Here is a 22,254-nt window from a genome sequence, read left to right as displayed (position 1 = left end):
CCTGTTACTCCAGGTGTTCCTTGACTTCCTACTTTTGCATTCCAGTCCCCTATAATGAAAAGGACATCTTTTTTGGGTGTTAGTTCTAAAAGGTCTTGTAGGTCTTCATAGAACCACTCAGCTTCTTCAGTGTTACTGGTTGAGGTGTAGGTTTGGATTACTGTGATATCAAATGGTTTGCCTTGGAAACGAACAGAGATCATTCTGTCGTTTTTGAGATTGCATCCAAGTGCTGCATTTCGGACTCTTTTGTTGACCATGATGGCTTCTCCATTTCTTCTAAGGGATTCCTGCCCGCAGTAGTAGATATAATGGTCATCTGAGTTAAATTCACCCATTCCAGTCAATTTTAATTTGCTGATTCCTAGAATATTGATGTTCACTCTCGCCATCTCCTGTTTGACCACTTCCAATTTGCCTTGATTCATGGACCTGACATTCCAGGTTCCTATGCAATATTGCTCTGTACAGCATCGGACCTTGTTCTATTACCAGTCACATCCACAACTGGGTATTGTTTTTGCTTTGGCTCCATCCCTTCATTCTTTCTGGAGTTATTTCTCCACTGATTTCCAGTAGCATATTGGGCACCTACCGACCTGGGGAGTTCCCCTTTCAGTATCCTACCATTTTGCCTTTTCATACTGTTCATGAGGTTCTCAAGGTAAGAATACTGAAGTGGTTTGCCATTCCCTTCTCCAGTGGACCACACTCTGTCAGACCAGTGGCTTCTAACAGGCATTAATACCTGTTGGAAATGGATTCTCATTGGCTGGGGTGATTGGTAAGTTTTCTAATTCTGGTTCTTCCACTAGGTTATACAGAGGCTTAACCTCTTTGTTTAAAAGCAGCAACAATGAGGAAAAAAAAAAAAAAGCTGGTCTGACATAATTATGAACCCTCTGGGCTAGGCTTGTAAAGACATGGTCTCTTTGTCAAGGAGACCCAAGTAGAGTTAGTTCATCATTGGAGCGTCACTTCACAGCTCTGCAGGGAGAACTGATGCCAGGAGAAAGAGTTTGGCCTCACTATTTGGCTTCTTATAGACCGATAGGCTCTTTTCTCTCAGATTCTATTAAGTTTGGGCCTCTGCAGGCCTGTCAGAGGAGAGAAGAAGCGTTAAGAAGATTCTGGCAAATGTCTGGGTAAAGGAGCCTCCTGGCATAACAGCAGAGAGGACAATTCATTTTGATATCTTTGGCCTTGAAATTCCTAGTTCTTCTGTTGGTGAATAGTAGCGTTTTGGAGAAGTTGCACAGTCTCTTGTAGCCTAAACAGTTGCTTTCGCTATAGGTATATGATCATTCACAAGCTTGCTTTACGCAAGGATTGCCCAACCAAGGCCTTTTTGAAAACATTTAAGCTTGTTGCAGCTAACCAGTAGACCCTAGTGTTGGCTTGGGTTTAGCAATCTTATAGACCTTGCTCACCCACATTTCTATGATGAAATGTAACATATTCTTCTAAGATGTAATGTTACCTCCTTTGTTTTCTGTCAACACACAAATTGGAAGCTTTATGTCGAGAGATTGAAAAATTTAGGAATTATTTTGCAGGAGATAGACAATGGCCACAGAATGAAAGGTGCAGAGAAAAACTGCTTTAAAGGGTGCATAGAGTATCAGAAAATGTAGAGATATGAGTACTTCTGAGTTTAAATGATTACATTGTCCAATCTGAAACTTCGTGAGCTGCAGACTTAGAGCAAAATCTATTCGGAGGCACTCTAGTATTTTCTTATTAGTGTATTGGGTGTTATATCTGGAGTTTCCCTTTGAGCAGCTTAACTGGATTTGTGAATGTCTTCCCAGCAAGTTCTAAACCAGCTGGGCTGGAGGCCAAGATGGGCTAAGAAGTGGATATCATTATGGAATGCATTTGTTGATGCTTTTTTGTTTTTGCTTTGCTTTTGTTTTGAATCCACATGGATCTCCTCAAGTGACTTCCTTCTATTGAAGGAAGGAAAAAGAACTTTTTCTTTATTCCTTTCTACACAGAGTCAGCACTTAGATCTTTGTATTTCTGAAACATAGTTCAGAGTCACTTTTCTCTGTTAAGAACTACTTCTTCGGTTATCAGATCTTTCCTTGGCTAGCAGCATTCTCCTGGAGACCTCAGGGCGGGGAGGGTCTCACTTTGCTGTCAGTTTGCCAGTTGTCTGTTGAAGCTGGTTGGAAAGATGAATGAAGAAGGTGAAAATGTGGGGCAGTGCTAATTCAAGGGCACTATCTGTTTGAGTAGGAAAGAGGTTAGAGATTGCCCTTGTGAAGATGCTCCCACTGGTGGATTTGTTCCAGTTGACAGGATTCCGAAATGGAAAACGGGTTTTTGTATTGCCTCACTCAAGGTGAGAAGCGAGCCCAGAAGCAAGCTGAATCAGCTCTGGCAGCTTGGGGACTCTGCCACTTCCACTGCTCGTCTGGCTTACACTCTCCTGGGTATTCTGAGGCCCCCACTGGCCTGGGGGGTTGCTTCTCATCAGCTTGGCCTTCAAGCTGGCGTGCTCTTGGGAGATGAGTGCTGCTCAGGAGCAGAGGCGTACAAAGAACAAAGTGCTCAGTTTTGCTGCTTCTCAGTTTACCCTCTGTGAGCAACTCCAAGCAACGTTGAGACGTCAGAGCTGTTTGGCACAGGAAGAAGGTGCTTGCAGACCCAACGGAATCCTCCCTTTGCCCATCTCATTCCCCTGAGCTACAGTTTGTTTCCGCATCAGCACTGCATGTTGTCTCTAGCCAGAAGCCCCACCTCACTGGATGCATCTGTCCCCAAGCCATGATTGAGGCTGTTAGGTGGTCTCTTCATCCCAGCCACGCAGTGAAAACGGCTCAGAAAGCAGCAGGCACTGGCCTGCACACTCCCAAATGTCCTCTTTCTAGAGCTTCCTCTGTGGAGTGTTTGTTATCTCTCCTAGGGGACTCGGTGGAACCACAAAGCCGCCTTTCAGAGGGTGTGAATAGGGAGGAAGAGACGGCAGGCAGGGCCGTGTGACTGGATGTGGACTCTTTCTGCCCCCAGCTAGTGTCTAACTGGAAGTCTTCTCAGACTAGCCTCAGAGCAGACCCAAACATTTCCCAGCCATCAGAAGAATAAATGGTGACTGTCTCGTCCCAGGGGAAATGAAGTCACCACTAACTTTAACCAGTTATGTCCCAGACGAATGTACAGAGTGACTCACAAATGTGTCAAAGCAGAGAAAGCATGTACATAAAGTTTGTACATAATGATATTCTTTAGAGGGGAAAAAGTGTGTCTTGGTTTCTTTCCTGTTTTTGGCAGTGTTCTGAGGCCCAGTATTTTTGTACCGTTGCCTGGGACTCTTTCTCACCACCCCCTGCTGGCTGTCCCATGTCCCCACTCACTTCTCTAGGGTCCTTTCCAGTCTGATAGGATGCGAGCTAGCAAATGATACGGTCCCATTTTCAGGAGAGAGCTGCAGGGTGGAGACAGATAAGAGGTCTTCAGACAGCAGGGACCCGCATCGTCTTAACTCACTTGTGAAAGAATTTCTCCCCAGTACCTGTTCATTGAAAGAGGCATTGAGATTCGGCATCTGGTGTGTAGTGATGAGGTGCACGTCTGAGGTTTCTGTCCAGGAGAAAGACTCGACTGTGCTGGTCCACACATAGACTCTTGTCCCCATGTGAGGTGACCGGCAGAGTTGAGTTCCTTCTGCGATTGGATCGGCTGAGCTGACCTGGTGAGTGGATGCCAGCACCTAGTGCCAGGACATGCAGATCTGCGGGTTTTCTATATATGAAGTGTCTTCCTTGCCAGTAGGTAAGGAAGGTACATCTGGTAGAAGACATGAAGTAACTAGTGGATATCAGACAATAAGAAGTGCTAAGGGGAAAACTGAATAGAGGACAGGAGAACATGAGGGGTATGGTTTACGTAGGGCTGTCAGAGAAGGGAGTTTGAGAACACCCTGAAGGAGGGATGGGAGGGATTGAGCCAGGCTTAATCTGGGGAGTCCATGGGGTCGTAAAGATTTGGACATGACCTAGCGACTAAACAACAATCTCTGGAGGGCAGACGGTAAGAACTCAAGCAGAGAGAACAGTGAGTACAAAGGCCCTGAAGAGGGGCCCTAGCTGGCATGTACTGGAATAGCAGGGAGGCCAGCATGGCCTAAGCGGTGAGTGAGAGAGAGTGACAGCTAAGTCAGAGAGGTCACATGGACCCCTTATGTGTTGTGGTGTGGACTTTGACTCTTAATTTGACTGGGTGATAGTATGCAATGGCACCCCACTCCAGTACTCTTGCCTGGAAAATCCCATGGACGGAGGAGCCTGGTAGGCTCCAGCCCATGGGGTCGCTAAGAGTCAGGCATGACTGAGCGACTTCACTTTGACTTTTCACTTTCATGCATTGGAGAAGGAAATGGCAACCCACTCCAGTATTCTTGGCTGGAGAATCCCAGGGACAGAGGAGCCTAGTGGGCTGCCGTCTATGGGGTCGCACAGAGTCGGACACGACTGAAGCGACTTAGCAGCAATAGCAGTAGCAGGGACTCTGAGCAGAGGAGTAACAGGATTGCATTTAAGTTTGATGGGTCTCGGGATGCTGGTTGAGAATAAAACCAGCAGGGACAAAGTCAGAAGCCCAGCTAGGAGACTTTCACAGTTATCCAAGCGAGAGATGATGGGGACCTGAACCTGGGTGATAAAAAGAAGTGGTTGTGAAAGCAGTCAGATTCTGTATATATTTTGAAGATAGAGCTCAAGTGTTTCTTGACAAGTAGAGAGGGGGCTTCCCTAGTGACTAAGACAATAAAGAATCTGCCTGCAATGCGGAGACCCGGGTTCAGTCCCTGGGTCGGGAAGATCCCCTGGAGAAGGGAATGGCTACCCATTCCAGTATTCTTGCCTGGAAAATTCCATGGACAGAGGAGCCTGGCAGGCTACAGTCCATGAGGACACAAAAGAGTCCAACAGGACTGAGCAACTAACACAGAGTGGAAAAAAGAAAGATCGAGGGTGACTCCCAAGGTTTTAGGGCTGAATAGCTGAAAAAGTGGAGTTCCATTCACTGCCCCGGGGAAGTTTGAAGGAGGCACGGAATTAGGGAGCTAACAGGAGCCCTTTTTGGGGCTAGGGCAGGCTTGAGTTGCTTACCAGTACATCCAAGTGGAGATAACAGTAGGCAGTCAAGATATACAAGTCTGAATACATGTTTAGGAGTCATCAGGACTGTGGTGGTTTAGTCACTAAGTTGTGTCCGGCTCTTGCAATCCCATGGAACGTAGCCCATCAGATTTCTCTGTCCATGGGATTTTCCAGGCAAGAATACTGGAGTGGGTTGCCATATTCTTCTCCAGGGGATCTTGCCGACTTAGTGATCGAACCTGTGTCTCCTGCATTCCAGGCAGATTCTTTAGCACTGAACCACCAGGGAAGCCCGGACTAGGTCTGTATGAACCTATATATATGATTGGTTTCTAAAGCTACCAGACTAGATGAAATCCCCCAACAAACAGGTGTAGACAGAAAAAAAACAGGACCTAAGACTGAGCCCTGGAGCAGATTAAGCATTTAGAATTTGAGAGACAGACCCAGCCAAGGAATCTTAGAAGAAGCAGCCAGAGGGGTAAGAGGCCACCCTGCAAGCCAAGTGAAGATGTTATTTCAAGGAGGAAGAGGGGCCAACTGTCAGATAACACAAGCCTAGATCTAAGAATTAACTATCCAGCTTGGGAAAGTGGAGGTCCCTGGTTGGGGGGTGGGGAGGTGATTTTTGTGGTGTGGATGGAAAGGGGCAACCTGGCTGGAACAGGTTCAAGAAAGACTGGAAGGAGAGCAATGAGGGACAGCAAGTACAGTGGCTGTTGCGAGGAGTTTTGTTCGATAAGGAGAGAAATAATGGATCTTGGCTGATAAAGGGAGTCTTCTTGATGAAATTCTGGACACACACATGGGCTGAGGCTGAGGTCAAAGTTGGGAGAAGACTGGAGGGCTCAATAAGTGGGTGGAGACAGGATCTGCAATCTTTACTTGCCTCTGGCAATAGCCACACCTGGAACTATTCTCTTTTCATGAAAATCAATGAAATTCCTTCTACTGTTACGATCTCTTTTATATGATTATTCTAATTGTTGGATTTTTTGCTCAGAGTATTTTAGAGTCTTTCTTGATCCTTTCTCTCTCAGTCCATTCTTAGCTCCCTTTGAGGTCCAGCTTAGTTTCCTAAAACCAGCTATGGTTTAGTCTTTCCCTTACCAGCTCTAAATTCTTCCAGGCTAGGCAATTGGACTGGGCCTAGGAACTGTTGCTGGCTTCAGGCCCAGGTGAGCTGACCAAAATAGCCACAGAAGAACTGTTTGCACAGAGTGAAATTCCTCTAGGGGAAATAGCATAGCAGACAGCCAAGAAAGCCATAGTTAGGGTGGTAAGACCCCACGACACAGTAAAAACAAGTACCCCCAAGGCCTGGCTGTGGAATTTGAGCCAAGTTCTTTCTCAGTTGTGTTTCTTTGTTTCCCTTCTCTCTCATTCCCTGGCTCAAGAGTAGTATTCTCCAGTGAAAGACTAGTGAAACAACCCCCGGTCTGATGGCCAGGGCTCCAGGGTCCCGTCTGAAGCTTCTTCCTGTTACGTGGTGCTCCCTGAGGCAGCCTATGGAAAGAGCTCTAGAACGAGCTGCGCTCCGTGCCCTGTTGCGGGGGGAAAGTTCTGTGAAGGTCCCATGGTGCATATACACTGGCACAGAGCAGCGGCACTTGCCTCACATGTGGGGAGCACTTGCCCCAGACGTCAGGAGGGCTACACATGAGCTCTGAAGAAGGACTGGAGTTGGCCAGACAAATGGGAGAGAGTGTGCTTAGGCTCCAGGTGAGAATGTGTTGTAGTTCCTGAAATGGAAAAAACTGAAATGTTTGTGGAGAGAGTTGAAAGGGCAAGAGATAAAGTAGGAGAGATTGGGGTTGGGGAGTGGGGAGGTAGTCAGGGAGGGGCAGCTTGTTTTGGCCTAAACTATTTTTTTAGGATTTTTTTGCTGACTGTATAGAGCTTCTCCATCTTTGGCTGCAAAGAATATAATCAATCTGATTTTGGTGTTGACCCTCTGGTGATGTCCATGTGTAGAGTCTTCTCTTGTGTTGTTGGAAGACGGTGTTTGCTATGACCAGTGCGTTCTCTTGGCAAAACTCTATCAGTCTTTGCCCTGCTTCATTCCGTACTCCAAGGCCAAATTTGCCTGTTACTCCAGGTGTTTCTTGACTTCCTACTTTTGCATTCCAGTCCCCTATAATGAAAAGGACATCTTTTTTGGGTGTTAGTTCTAAAAGGTCTTGTAGGTCTTCATAGAACCATTCAACTTCAGCTTCTTCAGCGTTACTGGTTGGGGCATAGGCTTGGATTACTGTGATATTGAATGGTTTGCCTTGGAAACGAACAGAGATCATTCTATAGTTTTTGAGATTGCATCCAAGTACTGCATTTCGGACTATTTTGTTGACCATGATGGCTACTCCATTTCTTCCAAGGGATTCCTGCCCACAGTAGTAGATATAATGGTCATCTGAGTTAAATTCATCTGAGCTGACTGTGGCTCAGATCATGAACTCCTTATTGGCAAATTCAGACTTAAATTGAAGAAAGTAGGGAAAACCAGTAGACCATTCAGGTATGACCTCAATCAAATCCCTTATGATTATACAGTGGAAGTGAGAAATAGATTTAAGGGACTAAATCTGATAGATAGAGTGCCTGATGAACTATGGATGGAGGTTCATGACATTGTACAGGAGACAGGTATCAAGACCATCCCCAAGAAAAAAAAATGCGAAAAAGCAAAACGGCTGTCTAAGGAGGCCTTACAAATAGCTGTGAAAATAAGAGAAGCAAAAAGCAAAGGAGAAAAGGAAAGATACAAGCATCTGAATGCAGAGTTCCAAAGAATAGCAAGGAGAGATAAGAAAGCCTTCCTCAGTGATCAATGCAAAGAAATAGAGGAAAACAACAGAATGGGAAAGACTAGAGATCTCGTCAAGAAAATTAGAGATACCAAGGGAACATTTCATGCAAAGATGGGCTCGATAAAGGACAGAAATGGTATGGACCTAACAGAAGCAGAAGATATTAAGAAGAGGTGGCAAGAATACACAGAAGAACTGTACAAAAAAGAGCTTCATGAGCAAGATAATCTCGATGGTGTGATCACTCACCTAGAGCCAGACATCCTGGAATGTGAAGTCAAGTGGGCCTTAGAAAGCATCACTACGAACAAAGCTAGTGGAGGTGATGGAATTCCAGTTCAGCTAGTTCAAATCCTGAAAGATGATGCTGTGAAAGTGTTGCACTCAATATGCCAGCAAATTTGGAAACCTCAGCAGTAGCTGCAGGACTGGAAAAGGTCAGTTTTCATTCCAATCTCAAAGAAAGGCAATGCCAAAGAATGCTCAAACTACCGTACAATTGCACTCATCTCACACGCTAGCAAAGTAATGCTCAAAATTCTCCAAGCCAGGCTTCAGCAATATGTGAACCGTGAACTTGCAGATGTTCAAGCTGGTTTTAGAAAAGGCAGAGGAACCAGAGATCAAATTGCCAACATCTGCTGGATCATGGAAAAAGCAAGAGAGTTCCAGAAAAACATCTATTTCTGCTTTATTGACTATGCCAAAGCCTTTGATTGTGTGGATCACAAGAAACTGTGGAAAATTCTGAAAGACATGGGAACACCAGACCAAATGACCTGCCTCTTGAGAAACCTATATGCAGGTCAGGAAGCAACAGTTAGAACTGGACATGGAACAACAGACTGGTTCCAAATAGGAAAAGGAGTATGTCAAAGCTGTGTATTGTCACCCTGTTTATTTAACTTCTATGCAGAGTACATCATGAGAAACGCTGGGCTGGAAGAAGCACAGGCTGGAATCAAGATTGCCAGGAGAAATACCAATAACCTCAGATATGCAGATGACACCACCCTTATGGCAGAAAGTGAAGAGGAACTAAAGAGCCTCTTGAAAGTGAAAGAGGAGAGTGAAAAAGTTGGCCTAAAGCTCAACATTCAGAAAACTAAGATCATGGCATCTGGTCCCATCACTTAATGGGAAATAGATGTGGAAACAGTGTCAGACTTTGTTTTGGGGGGCTCCAAAATCACTGGAGATGGTGATTGCAGCCATGAAATTAAAAGACGCTTACTCCTTGGAAGGAAATTTATGACCAGCCTGCTGCTGCTGCTGCTAAGTCACTTCAGTCGTGTCCGACTCTGTGTGACCCCATAGACGGCAGCCCACCAGGCTCCCCTGTGCCTGGTATTCTCCAGGCAAGAAACTGGAGTGGGTTGCCATTTCCCTCTCCAATGCATGAAAGTGAAAAGAGAAAGTGAAGTCGCTCAGTCATGTCCGACTCTTAGCTACCCCATGGACTGCAGCCTACCAGGCTTCTCTGCCCATGGGATTTTCCAGGCAAGAGTACTGGCTGCTGCTGCTAAGTCACTTCAGTCGTGTCCGACTCTGTGTGACCCCATAGACGGCAGGCCACCAGGCTCCCCTATCCCTGGGATTCTCCAGGCAGGAACACTGGAGTGGGTTGCCATTTCCTTCTCCAATGCATGAAAGTGAAAAGTGAAAGGGAAGTCACTCAGTCGTGTCCGACTCTTCGCGATCCCATGGACTGCAGCCTACCAGGCTCCTCTGTCCATGGGATTTTCCAGGCAAGAGTACTGGAGTAGGGTGCCATTGCTTTCTCCGATGACCAACCTAGATAGCATGTTAAAAAGCAGAGACATTACTTGTCCAGCAAAGGTCTGTCTAGTCAAGGCTATGGTTTTTCCAGTGGTCATGTATGGATGTGAGAGTTGGACTGTGAAGAGAGTTGAGCACTGAAGAATTGATGCTTTTGAACTGTGGTGTTGGAAAAGACTCTTGAGAGTCCCTTGGACTGCAAGGAGATCCAACCAGTCCATTCTAAAGGAGATCAGTCCTGGGTGTTCATTGGAAGGACTGATGCTGAAGCTGAAACTCCAGTACTTTGGCCACCTCATGCGAAGAGTTGACTTACTGGGAAAGACCCTGATGCTGGGAGGGATTAGGGGCAGGAGGATAAAGGGACAACAGAGGATGAGATGGCTGGATGACATCACCGACTCGATGGACATGAGTTTGAGTAAACTCTGGGAGTTGGTGTTGGACGGGGAGGCCTGGCGTGCTACTATTCATGGGGTCGCAAAGAGTCGGACACGACTGAGCAATTGAACTGAACTGATTGAAGGATTTAATCTGGGGGAGTAGTTGAGTGAATTTACATTTTAAAAGATTGTTCAGACAAGATTGTGGAGGCTGGATTAGAGGTGGCTAGGCCAGAGGCTAGGGAGCCATCTTGAAGGCTTTGGGCCATATTTCGGGCTGGGCTGAAGGTGGTTAACTCTAGCATAAGGCAGATGGAGAGAGATTCATATTTAGGAGGCAGACCCAGGAGGACTTGATGATTGGGTGGTGATGAGGATGGAACTCTGGAAGTACCGAAAGAGCGTCTGGGTAACCAGAAATATTTATTATCCATTCAGCCTTCAGGCACTGGTGTCACTGTGCTGTGTAATAGGCTTGATGTAGCGGCTCAGCAGTGAAAACAGACCTGAGCCCCCTGATTTCCATGAGTGTGGAAGAGAGACATTAAGCCCATAATGATTTAATGAATGGTGAATTACCAGAGGAGTTAACCTCATCTCAAGGCTCCTGGAAGGCCTCTCCGAGGAAATGACATGCCTTTTACACAGTGGACTTTTGAGGGAAAAAAAACCAGCCTGAGATCTGAAGGGTGAGTCATGTTAGCTAGTGAAGAGAGAAGAAAGTTCTGAGCAAGGACAGGGCAGGGATGAGAACTGGGAAGAGATGGAGGCTCTTCAGGGATCTGGAAGGAGGCCCGTGGTGACTGGGGATGAGCAGGCTGGGAAGAGAATGGGCCCAGGTAACAGCTCAGCATTGGCAGTCCTGGGTGAAAAGCCCACAGAGGGCTGGAGGTACTGGTCCACCACTCAGAGGGGAGATGTGTAGGCCATTCATAGACCTAGGGCTCATCAGCCTGGGAAAGGTACTTGAAGCCATGTGAGTGGGCACAGTCACTTCTGGAATGGGTGTTGGGTGGGGAAGATGTTAGTGAGGAACATCCGTATTGAAGGAATGGCAAAAGGAGCCCACACACAAAGGGAAGAGGTGGCTGGAGAGGTAGGAGGAAATCTGTGGGGATTTCAAGAGGAGGAAATGGTCAAAGGGTCAGGGGTCCGTTGAATTTAACAATGAGGGGGCCCCTGGTGGCCTGGCAAGTGCAGTATCAGCAGAGACCTGGGGTGCAAGTCCAAGTGAGGAGGTGAGAAAGGAGGGGGACAGCAGGGTGCTGGCAGCTTTTCCACTAAGTTTGGCCAAGGAATGAGGAAGCTACAGCTGGAGGGATGGAGGTGGAGACGAACTATCGTATGTTCATCCAGATCTGGGACACTCATGGTTTTAAATTGGAATTAAGTTGGTTTCCAGTATAGGGAAAAGGAAAATCAAGGGTGGACCCGTCAGGCACTGAACACCCCCCAACCCCTGCCTGGAAGCCTTGTGTGACAGCCTTGGAAATTTTCCTTGGAGCCTAAGACAGCTGCAATTGCTGGTATAGCAAATCACCATAAAACTTCATGAGACAGGGAAAGGGGAAAGTTACAGCAGAGTCCTGACGCCAGCGCAGACTGAGGGCGTTCTCCCTGCACCATCTTGGTTGGTTTCATTCTCCTCCCCGGCCGGCCCCTGAAGTATTCATCTAGATCTCAAACCAGTGGTTTCTCTCCTAGAGTCTCGCAGAGCTTTGTGGCCCCCGGGCTGTGGAGCTGGACAACCAATATGGAGACTCATCTCCCTGCCACATCCTGGGATTTCATTCTGCAGTGGCATCAGGACTCTGCTGTAACTTCCTCACTGAAAAGCCACTCAGCCCAGTGGAATCTCTAGACACTTTGACTCCAGGGTGCTAATGACCGCAGAGGGAGAGGGATGGGAAAGGGAGGTGAATAAGCACTGGGCCAGTTTTCATTTTGTTTGCACTCTATCCTTTCCTGGTGTCCTCCTGTTTCATAACAGGGGATGTCAGAGGGAGAGTCATTCGCCATTTTTAGCTAAGTGAACCTGAGCCCAGGGGAGCCTCCTGGAAGAGCCCCTGCCTGCCCTTCCCAGCCCTGCCAGCAACCAACTCATCCTGTGTTTTTATCTGCAGTGAGGTTTGAGGATTATAAAAAGATTTAAATTCTCAGATCAGATCATTTCATGCACCTTCCCACCCCACCGGAGGGACACACATCGCATCTCTGGCTAAATGACTCCAGAGAAGGGAGAACATTACCTCAAGAGGCAACTGATCCCAGTGTTTGAAAGTTCTCCCCTCTAGAAAACTGAAATGTCCACCCCAAAGTCTTGGTTCTTCTCATTCAGTACATGTGTGGAATAGATGTCCTGGTGGATATTGCTGCTCTGGTGTCCTGGTCACCACCACAGCTGCCCTCAAGCTCCGCTTGAAAATCCCTCTTTCAAAACATCCCTCAGGACGGAACCCGACACTCCAGGCGGGGCCCAGTACAGAGCAGACGAGGACTATTATTTTCTATGACTGAACTTTTGGAAATGCAGCCCAAGATTGCAGTAGCTTTTTTGGCAACCACATCTAGGTTCTGTTGCTTCCCATATAACTTTGAGTCAAAACCACTGGGGCTTTTTCACTTGAGAAACACGATTAAGCTCTGTCTTCCTGTCCTATATGCATGTGATTTTTTTTCTCTTCTTAACTGAAATGCAGTGTTTACTCAACTTCAAAGTTTAAACCACCATTTATTGATTACCCACTCTAGGCTCAATATTTTTCATTACTGACGCCTCCTAGAATCGTGTCAGGACGACCTTACCTCTGTTTTACAGGTGGTGTGCTGAGGCTGGGAGAGGAATGCCCCGGCCGTCCCACAGTCTGAATGCTCATTTTGGTCTGGAGCCTCATGCTCTTAAGCACTGCACATACCAGTTTTTTTAAGTTCTCTTTGAACCCTCGTACAGACACCCATTGTGTTTACAATCCTCAGTTTTGTGACATCCATAAAGTTAATTTGCCTTCTAGGTCTTTTGCATGGTTTCCCTAACTTGGGTGGTGGATAGACTGCTTTGAAGCCATGATTCCAGCCTGTAGGGCACAAAACCAATTTAGTGAGTCACAACTGGCATTTAAAAAAGTGAAATAGAGTAGAAAAATATCAAAGCCCGTCACATGTAGCAAGGGCAAATTTTATTTCAGGAAATTCTTACTGCATGAGCACAGGACGGGGAAGTATGTGGGGGTGTATGTGCATATACTGGGTCTTGATGTAAATTGTTTTTATGATTGTGGTTCATGGTCTAAATAGTTTAAACACTGCTCTAAAGGGAAGATGTTTTTTCAGTCAACTTAGGTTGTTTACACTGTAAGGCTGCAACCTACCGTAATTATGTATAATAATCTGTTTATCAGTTCATAGATGTAGTTCCTATAAAATTAATTCAATAACTAAAGAAAAGCCAATATAATCAGCAGCATCATTTGGTGGGGGGAGAAGTTGACTGAACCTAAATTGCTGCTGTCAGTGTACGTTCAGCACAGATTTGACACCCTGGCTCCTTGGGTTCTGCACACCCACCCTGCAGTCTCTAGTGTCCAGCGACGTGGTCCTCCGAGGCTTCTGAAGAGCCATCATCCATCACTTTGCATAAATGTGCCTTGAATTAAATGTGCAGAATCAAGTTGTCTTAAGCCCATGTAGTTAGAGTGGTGCCACTTGGTACCAGTACAGTTGTGCACAACTCACAGAGGCCCAGAAATGTGCGAATCTTGGTTACGCAGCAGTTACTCATCTGTAGTTACATGTTCTTTTTTGGCTGCCTCACAAGTCAGTGCGTGATCCTAGCCCTGACTAGGGGTCAGACTCATGCCCTCGGCAGTGGAAGTGCGAAATCTTAACCACTGGACCACCAGGGACGTCCCAGTATATGTTCATTTTTAAAAGATGATCATCGCAGTGAAAACACAAGAATAAAACTTTCTGCTAGAAAAAGCCTCCGAGGGGAACCCTGCCGACCCGGTTGGGAGACCCAGCTCTAGCAGGAGACCCTGGATGACCTCACAGCAGCACACTGCTCAGGACAGACTGGATCTCAGCGCTTAGGTGGAGGCATGTTCAGCTTAGCCCCCAAACTAGACTATTATCCTGCATGTAGTTCTTTGCCTTGTTCATTAGAATACTATGACCATTTCCATCAAATGCCCTGTTGATACAGAGCTTTTGTATACTACTCTCTCGGTGTAGCCATCCAAAACCCCATAAAAAAGAAACAGGTTTGTTCAGTATGACTTGGTTTTAGCAACCCCATGCTTATTCCTTGAGATCACTGCCTTCCTTACCTTAGTAATAGTAGTGCTGTTTAGTCATTTGTTCTAGGGTTTTGCTGAGGATCAGTGTCTGTAATGTTTCAGGATCCACCTGTGCAATCTGCCCAGAGCTGCCCTCTGGCTCCTCACACAGTTTGCTGCAAAGTCTCTGCCTACTGTGGAGTGCAGCTCATGTGGCCTCGGGGCCTGGAAACCATCTAAGGCATTGACAAGCCTGCTTACTAACCTGTCCTGGGCTGCAGTTTGCTGCTTTACCTTTTCTTTACCTTTTCTCATTTAAGAATCATTCTCCCAAAGAGAAGTCAGAGACCAGCCAAACTGTGAGTGGTTCCCAGCGCTCAATGCCTGAGCCGTTCTGCCTCTTCCCGTCTCTGAGTGATGCCCTTCTTGTTTCTGTACTTCCTGAAACCTGAGGTGTATACAAGTCTGACTCTCTGCATGGTGCTCTTTTTCTTGTGATCTATAAACTATAAGATGGCTTAGAGTCTCAGATTCCCCTGATTTCCATTTTACTTGTCTAATGTTTCTCTTAGATCAGACCTAAGTTCAGAGTAGAGATTCCTTCATTACTTGCTCAATGTTCTTTATTTTCCTTATTTAAAATGAAAGTATAGTAGAGTATATTCATTGTGGGGAAATGAGAAAATACAGAAAAATGGGGAAAATTATTTAAATGAAGCAAAAATCTACCACCAGGAGATAATGGCTTTTAACATTTTAGCCTTTTTTTTAATAGATTTTTTCACTGCTGTATTCATATATAGAATTACATACACATATAAAAAAAAGTAGGATTTTTGAAATTTTCATTCTCATTACATTGTTATTAACTCTCCTAGTCTCGGTGATACTATGGGGCCATGCCTATCATGCTATGTAAAACTATAAGTTCATTTAAAGTAATTATTCATATGCGTGCTCGCTCGCTCTCTCTATATATGTATATAGCTCGATACCTAGGCCATTGTGTTCATGTGATAAAGGCTGAGCATAAAGCGATCTAGACTTTTACATGGAGTGGATGTGTCCTTCTTGTCAGAGATCCCAGCTCAGCGATGCTTCTCTCCCAGACTGGCTTGGCATCTGGTTACAGCAGGCGTGAGCAGAAGCCCTTGTCAGAGCTACAGGAATAGCTGGGGGAGACGCCCCTGCCCACCGTACAGGGGCTCCAGTCTAGCTGGGGAGAGTCAGCAGTGCCTGGCAGAGAGGGCTCCATTAGGTGGCACCGCTTAGTTACTGAAGCCCATGTTTTTATAGTCTCGGTATCTTTACATTCTTCTAGACTTTTTGATGGTTGGAAGACAGCCCAGTGGAGGCAGGACCAGCTGTCCTCACAGCCTGGATGGCTAAGTCTGAGAAAGAGAGGTCTTTGTAGGGTTGCTAACTTTGAGTAGGGTAGTGTGGGGAAAGGTCATCAACCTCTCATGGAGAAGCAACAGCAAATAGAGGCAAAAAGAAAATCTGAGGCCAGGGGACTAGGGTTCTTGTCAAGCACCATGAGTATTACTCCATCTCTTCTCTTCCAACAGATCCACAGACCAGCATGGCTGCCACTGCCGCTGTCAGTCCCAGTGACTACCTGCAGCCTGCCGCCTCTACCACCCAGGCGAGTGGGCAGTGGGCTCTGGGGGTTGGGGGCTGCATTAGCCTGCAAGGACTTGCTGAAGCTGACATGAAACCACAACTGAAGCTCTGTGCTGGCTCACTATAACTCCCCAAGGCTATGAGACCAGTTGGGTTCAGTTTTTCACTTTTTCTGACCTAAGAAACCAAGGTAGCTCATCTAAGGTGCAACAATTGAGTCAGGAGGAAAAGCAGAATGCAACTCAAGGTCCTTCCACCAGTCCCCACTGACCATACAAGGAAAACAGAGATTGTCCCTGTACCCCAGAGGCTCTTTCCTTGTAGCTTCGAAAGAGCAGCCCTCCTCCATCGAAAATGTCATGTCCCAAGCACTGGAAAACACTTTTCCAAAGGGTTTATTCCTCCTGTCCCCTCCGCTTGTCTTTCTCTCCTTCCCTGCCTCAGTGCTTCCTCACTTGATGACTCAAGGATCCTTTATCGCTGGGGTGGGGTGGAGGCTAATAGAGCTCCATCTAGAAGCTGAGGGTGATTCCAGGTCCCCATTAGACACCATTCGGCCCAGGGAGTAAGAGGTCAGCTCATGTTGCTAGTTCACCCTGTCAAGGGGTGCTTCTGGGGAGTTCCTTCCTGAGAAGGACACTTTCCACCTTTTCTCTGTTAATTCCTCAGTGGAGAAACCACTGGGGATGGGGAGACTGGGACAACTGCGGGGGAAGGATGCTGGCACCCCACTCGTCAGGTGGGGAGGAGCCTGCCAGGAGGAGAGGATCCTAAAGGGTGGGGCTCCTGGGCAGCAGGCCTCACATCTCACTCTTGGTCTCCTCCTGGTGTTTTGCAGGACTCCCAGCCATCTCCCTTAGCGCTGCTTGCCGCGACATGTAGCAAAATCGGCCCTCCAGCTGTTGAAGCTGCGGTGACGCCTCCTGCTCCCCCCCAGCCCACTCCACGGAAACTCGTCCCTATCAAACCCGCCCCTCTCCCTCTCAGCCCCAGCAAGAATAGTTTTGGAATCTTGTCCTCCAAGGGAAACATACTTCAGATTCAGGGGTCACAGCTGAGCACGTCCTACCCTGGGGGGCAGCTGGTGTTTGCCATCCAGAATCCCACCGTGGTCAACAAAGGGACCCGATCGAACACCAGTATCCAGTACCAGGCGGTCCCTCAGATCCAGGCCAGCAGTCCTCAGACCATCCAGGTGCAGCCCAGTCTGACCAACCAGATCCAGATCATCCCTGGCACCAACCAAGCCATCATCACCCCGTCCCCGTCCAGTCACAAGCCCGTCCCCATCAAGCCAGCCCCTGTCCAGAAGTCAAGTACGACCACCACTCCGGCACAGAGCGGGGCCAATGTGGTGAAGCTGACAGGTGGCGGTGGCAATGTGACCCTTACTCTGCCTGTCAACAACCTCGTGAACACCAGCGACCCCGGGGCCGCCACTCAGCTCCTCACGGAGAGCCCCCCTGCCCCACTGTCTAAGACTAACAAGAAAGCCAGGAAGAAGAGTCTTCCTGCCGCCCAGCCCCCTGTGGCTGTGGCCGAGCAGGTGGAGACGGTGCTGATCGAGACCACTGCAGACAACATTATCCAAGCAGGAAACAACCTGCTCATTGTTCAGAGCCCCGGCGGGGGCCAGCCAGCCGTGGTCCAGCAGGTCCAGGTGGTGCCCCCCAAGGCCGAGCAGCAGCAGGTGGTGCAGATTCCACAGCAGGCCCTGCGGGTGGTACAGGCAGCGTCCGCCACACTCCCCACCGTCCCCCAGAAGCCCTCCCAGAACTTCCAGATCCAGGCTGCTGAGCCGTCACCTACTCAGGTATCACGCTGACCTTTCCGCAGCACTTCCCTCTCCTCCTCAGCTCTAAATGGCTGATGCTCCGTTCCACTTGGCTCGCTTTTCTAGGTGATGCTGGTACATCTTCCCATCTGACCTCAGCGTTGGGAGTCAGGATCGTTTGGGATGGGTAGTAAGGGCCCATTTCTGCCAGATTGTAGGGCCACATACTGCTTGTCTTTAGAAATCAAGTACAACATGCATATACACCCATATTTTGAAAACTTCCTTTAGGGGAGTCTTTTGGTAGGGGGATGAGTAGGTGGCAGATATGTAAAGTTCAGGGACTTCCCCTGGCAATCTAGTGGTTAGAACTCTGCTTCCACTGCAGGGGGACACAGGTTTAATGCCTGTAGAGGAACTAAAATCCCACATGCCGCAAAAAAAAAACGTTTTTTTATTCTAGAACTACATACTCAGAATGATAGTAAGAGTGAAAAAATTCTAGTCAGAATCATAGAATTTGATATAAAGTAAGAAAACTAATGAGAAAAATGCTAATCATTGTTAATGACAAAAGTTCAGAAGAGGCACCCCTCCCTAGCTTTATAGCAGGAACATTTAGGATACATCCATCTGTGATGCTGACCTAAACAGGAACTTACTTTTGGCATTTATTAGGGGGCTGTAATATTCAAATTTATATGGCTCTGCAGGGCAGCGTTTATACTTTGTGTAAATTTAGTAAAAGCCAGAGATTAGGCCCATGTTGCAGATGGAGAAGCTGAAACTCAGAGAAATTATTAATATCCAGATCTAATAGAGCACAAATAAGTGGATTCAACATAAAGAGCCAGGATTCAACTCAGATTTCAGACCCACACTTTTTTTCCCTTATTCCACCCTGGCTCACTATGTTATGTGTAGCAGGGGCTACAGTTAAAATTGTTTAAGGATTTCTTTTTGAATATAAAAAACCAGCTTCTGCCATGGAGGAATTTATAATCCAGCTGTCTATAGAGAGAACCAGGGCATCGGGGTGAGTGATGACAGTAGGGAGTGTGCAGGTGAAGAAGCACCCTGGGGAGGAAATCTGAGGCCTGCCCTTAAGTGCCTCCTCCCTTCTGGTATATTGCACACTGCCAAGTGGCTTTCTGTGAATCAGTGTAATTTGTTGTAGCACGTGTGAGCCTCCCTTATCAGACCTACCTTGATGGTGAAGAACTGAGGCAAGACTGCTCAGGTGCTGCAGCCTCCAGGTGCCTCCCTCTCTCCCCTAAGGTCCCGGGTCTTGAGACTGATGGAGACAGGGCTTAAAATCGGGGTCCTCCTAAGGAAGTAAGGATACATGTGCAGAAAGATTAGCGCTACAACGTCATGTTTTAATGATCGTATATTTCCTGAGGTACTGTCTGTTATCCAGCTAAAACCCAGCTATTAACTCTGGATCTTCTAGGCTAATTTCAATCTTATCACTAAATAAATTCCTAAAATTGGGTCAAAGGATATGCATGTTTTTAAAAATGTGTACTGTACTCTCTATGAGAGAGATTCGCAGTCCTCAGTCCTGAGGTCACATCTGGCCAATTTGTGTGGTTATTCACTGTAAGACAGAGACCTCAAGACCTGCGTAGCCTAAAATACGTATGTATTATCTTCCCTTTAGAGAAAAAGTGTGTTGGACTCTGCTCTATATTGTGAGAAAGAAAATGTTCTAGTAACAGAAATTTCAGATATGCAGAAAATAGCAATGATTTTTTTTTTTTTAGCAATGATTTTCAAAAGGGGCAGGCACATACCAGAAAATTGAGGATGAGATGTGTACTTAATAATAGATAACATGAGGTTTGTTTGCTTTTAACTGAGAAATCTGGTTCTAAATAATCCAAGGATCAAAAATAATCCCAATCAAAAAAAATAATAACTCCAATCAAAATCATAGCAGAATTTTTTTTAACAAATCATTTGAGTATAAGTTGCCATCTTGCCCCTGTTACTCCCGAATGTTTTATAGAAAGTGTGTAATTCTTATACACAAGAAGGACATTCTATATAACAACAGCACAACCATCAAGCATAGAAAACCAGCAAGGATGCACACTAACTTTTAATTCAGAGACTCCATTCAGGTCTCACCACTTGCCCCAGTGATTCCTTTGTGGCAAAAGGATCTCCTAAAGGCTGTTTTCATTTGTTCGAAGAGCATTCACAGTGCATCTTTTGTGAGATCATCATTTAGCTGCCTTCTAATTCTTCAGTTCGGAGATTTGGCATTATATTTTTCTATGCTAAGTAAACTGTTTTGTTTCAAATCAGCAGATAACATCTGTCAGCTTAGTACAGGGATGCCATCAGCCCTGTTTGTTGGGCATCAGCAGCGGGCAAATGTAGGTCTGGGCTAGTTGGAGAAGACTTGGGTGGACAAAGAGGTCCCCATTTCTTTCTTGGGGCAGGGAGATGGTGTTGCATTGAAACGTGGCAGGTGCCAGGACTCTCAGGGGGCACTGACTTTTTCTCTCTGGCCCCTCCCAGGTCTACATCCGTACGCCTTCTGGTGAGGTACAGACGGTCCTTGTCCAGGACAGCCCCCCAGCAACAGCTGCGACTGCCTCCACCACCACTTGTAGCAGCCCCGCGTCCCGTGCTGCCCATCTGAGTGGGACCAGCAAAAAGCACTCGGCTGCAATTCTCCGAAAAGAACGACCCCTGCCAAAGATCGCTCCTGCTGGGAGCATCATCAGCCTGAACGCAGCACAGCTGGCAGCGGCGGCCCAGGCCATGCAGACCATCAACATCAATGGTGTCCAGGTCCAGGGCGTGCCCGTCACCATCACCAACACTGGCGGTGAGGGAAGGCCCCTGGGCCGGGGTGTGGGCAGCATGCCTGTGCATCCCACACATGGGCCTGATGTTTGCCTGGTCCCTTCCATCTCAGAAGCATGTTCCTTGGTCCTTATGGCAGCTTTGTGAGATAGTTTAAGACACATGTTGGCCCTTCCAACAGCTAAAGACCTTGAATATGATGGCGAGCATAAGATGCACTCAGGAAAACTTTCCAGCTAACATATGCGTACAAAATAGTTTGGTGCAGACCAAAGACATGTTCAAGGGAGGCTCTGGGTAAAGGTACTTGAAGAAAAGCCTTGACTTAAGGTTGATAGAAGAGAAGGGAGCCTTTGGTAGCAAGACTGGCTTGTATGGCACTCAGTTCGGTGGCAATATTTAGTAATATCTTCAGTATGAAAGCCACCTTGCAGCTAATAAAACACTAGTTACTGAGCAAAACTGGTTCATTGCATTCTTTAGCTGGGTGAAGGGCACTATTCAGAGTAGTTGAATCTGTCTGAATCTCCTCCCTTCATCCTTTCAAATGAATTTTGGGCACTTTACACCTTTGGTTTAGCAGCTGGGAGGAGTTCACCTGCAGGCACTCCCCTGCTTTGATGGCTTTGTGCAAGTCCTGGGGGACTTGACTTACTCCAGAGCGCAAGGCACTGTCTCTCCCTCTATGAACAATAATTCCTGGATGCTTTTCTGGGAGCAGAGTTGGTGTCTCACAAGGATCTAAAGCTGGAGGAGATTCTGGGAAAGCGTTTCAAGATAAGACCCAGGTGGGCAGTGTCTGGAAGTGACTTCAGCCTGTGTAGCATGGTGGTTCTGGGCATTGACTATGAAGTTGATGACTGGGTTCAGAGCCAAGTTCTACAAGTTCTGGCTGTGTGACTGTGAGCCTCAGTTTCTTCATCTGTAAAAGGGGATGGCAGCCCACTCCAGTATTCTTGCCTGGAGAATCCCAGGGGCGGGGGAGCCTGATGGGCTGCCGTCTATGGGATCGCACAGAGTCGGATACGACTGAAGCAACTTAGCAGAAGCAGCAGCAGTACCTATTTCATGGGCTTATGAAGCTTCAGTTCAGTTCAGTCACTCAGTCGTGTCCAACTCTTGGCGACCACATGAATTGCAGCACGCCAGGCCTCCCTGTCCATCACCAACATTTAAGATCTCTAAAATGGTATCTGGCACACAGCAGGCTGAAAACTGTTAGCCACTATGACTCTCAACCTCACCCTGTGCAGGAGGCCAGACAGGGGTCAGGCTCCCTCCTCTGCACCTTTCAGCTTCCTCACCCTGAACTCTGCCCCCGTCCTTCCCATAGGACAGCAGCAGCTGACTGTGCAGAATGTATCTGGAAACAACCTGACCATCAGTGGGCTGAGCCCCACCCAGATCCAGCTGCAGATGGAACAGGCCCTGGCTGGAGAGACCCAGCCTGGGGAAAAGCGGCGCCGCATGGCCTGCACGTGTCCCAACTGCAAGGACGGGGACAAGAGGTAATTCGAGGCAACTGGCCAGGTGGCCAGCCCAGCGTGTGCCCTGTTCCCCAAGCCCTCTCTGGAACACAGAGAGGGGACAGGCAGCAGTTCCTGCCACCTGGCCTCCTCCCCTTCCTGTGCTGTCCGGCCTGACCCCACGTCCTCTCTCTATCCTGTCCTGCTCCATCTCTACCTCCCA

The 22,254-nt window shown here is 47.3% G+C and overlaps 1 protein-coding gene across 5 annotated transcripts in view; it reads left to right on the top strand.

The window, feature by feature from the left end:
* The window catches only part of SP2 (Sp2 transcription factor), a 47,027-nt gene that overhangs the window by 19,671 nt on the left and 5,102 nt on the right, over positions 1 to 22,254 (top strand). For all 5 annotated transcript variants that reach the window (NM_001435048.1, XM_059878135.1, XM_059878133.1 and 2 more), the window contains 4 exons: positions 15,917 to 15,993; positions 16,810 to 17,784; positions 20,275 to 20,587; positions 21,899 to 22,073. In NM_001435048.1, the coding sequence (NP_001421977.1) occupies positions 15,917 to 15,993; positions 16,810 to 17,784; positions 20,275 to 20,587; positions 21,899 to 22,073 (1,540 nt within the window). The remainder of the gene's footprint in view (positions 1 to 15,916; positions 15,994 to 16,809; positions 17,785 to 20,274; positions 20,588 to 21,898; positions 22,074 to 22,254) is intronic.

The sequence above is a fragment of the Bos taurus genome, chromosome 19 (genome assembly GCF_002263795.3).
Source record: "Bos taurus isolate L1 Dominette 01449 registration number 42190680 breed Hereford chromosome 19, ARS-UCD2.0, whole genome shotgun sequence".
Taxonomy (NCBI): Eukaryota; Metazoa; Chordata; class Mammalia; order Artiodactyla; family Bovidae; genus Bos; species Bos taurus.
This window is presented reverse-complemented; position numbering and strand designations above follow the sequence as displayed.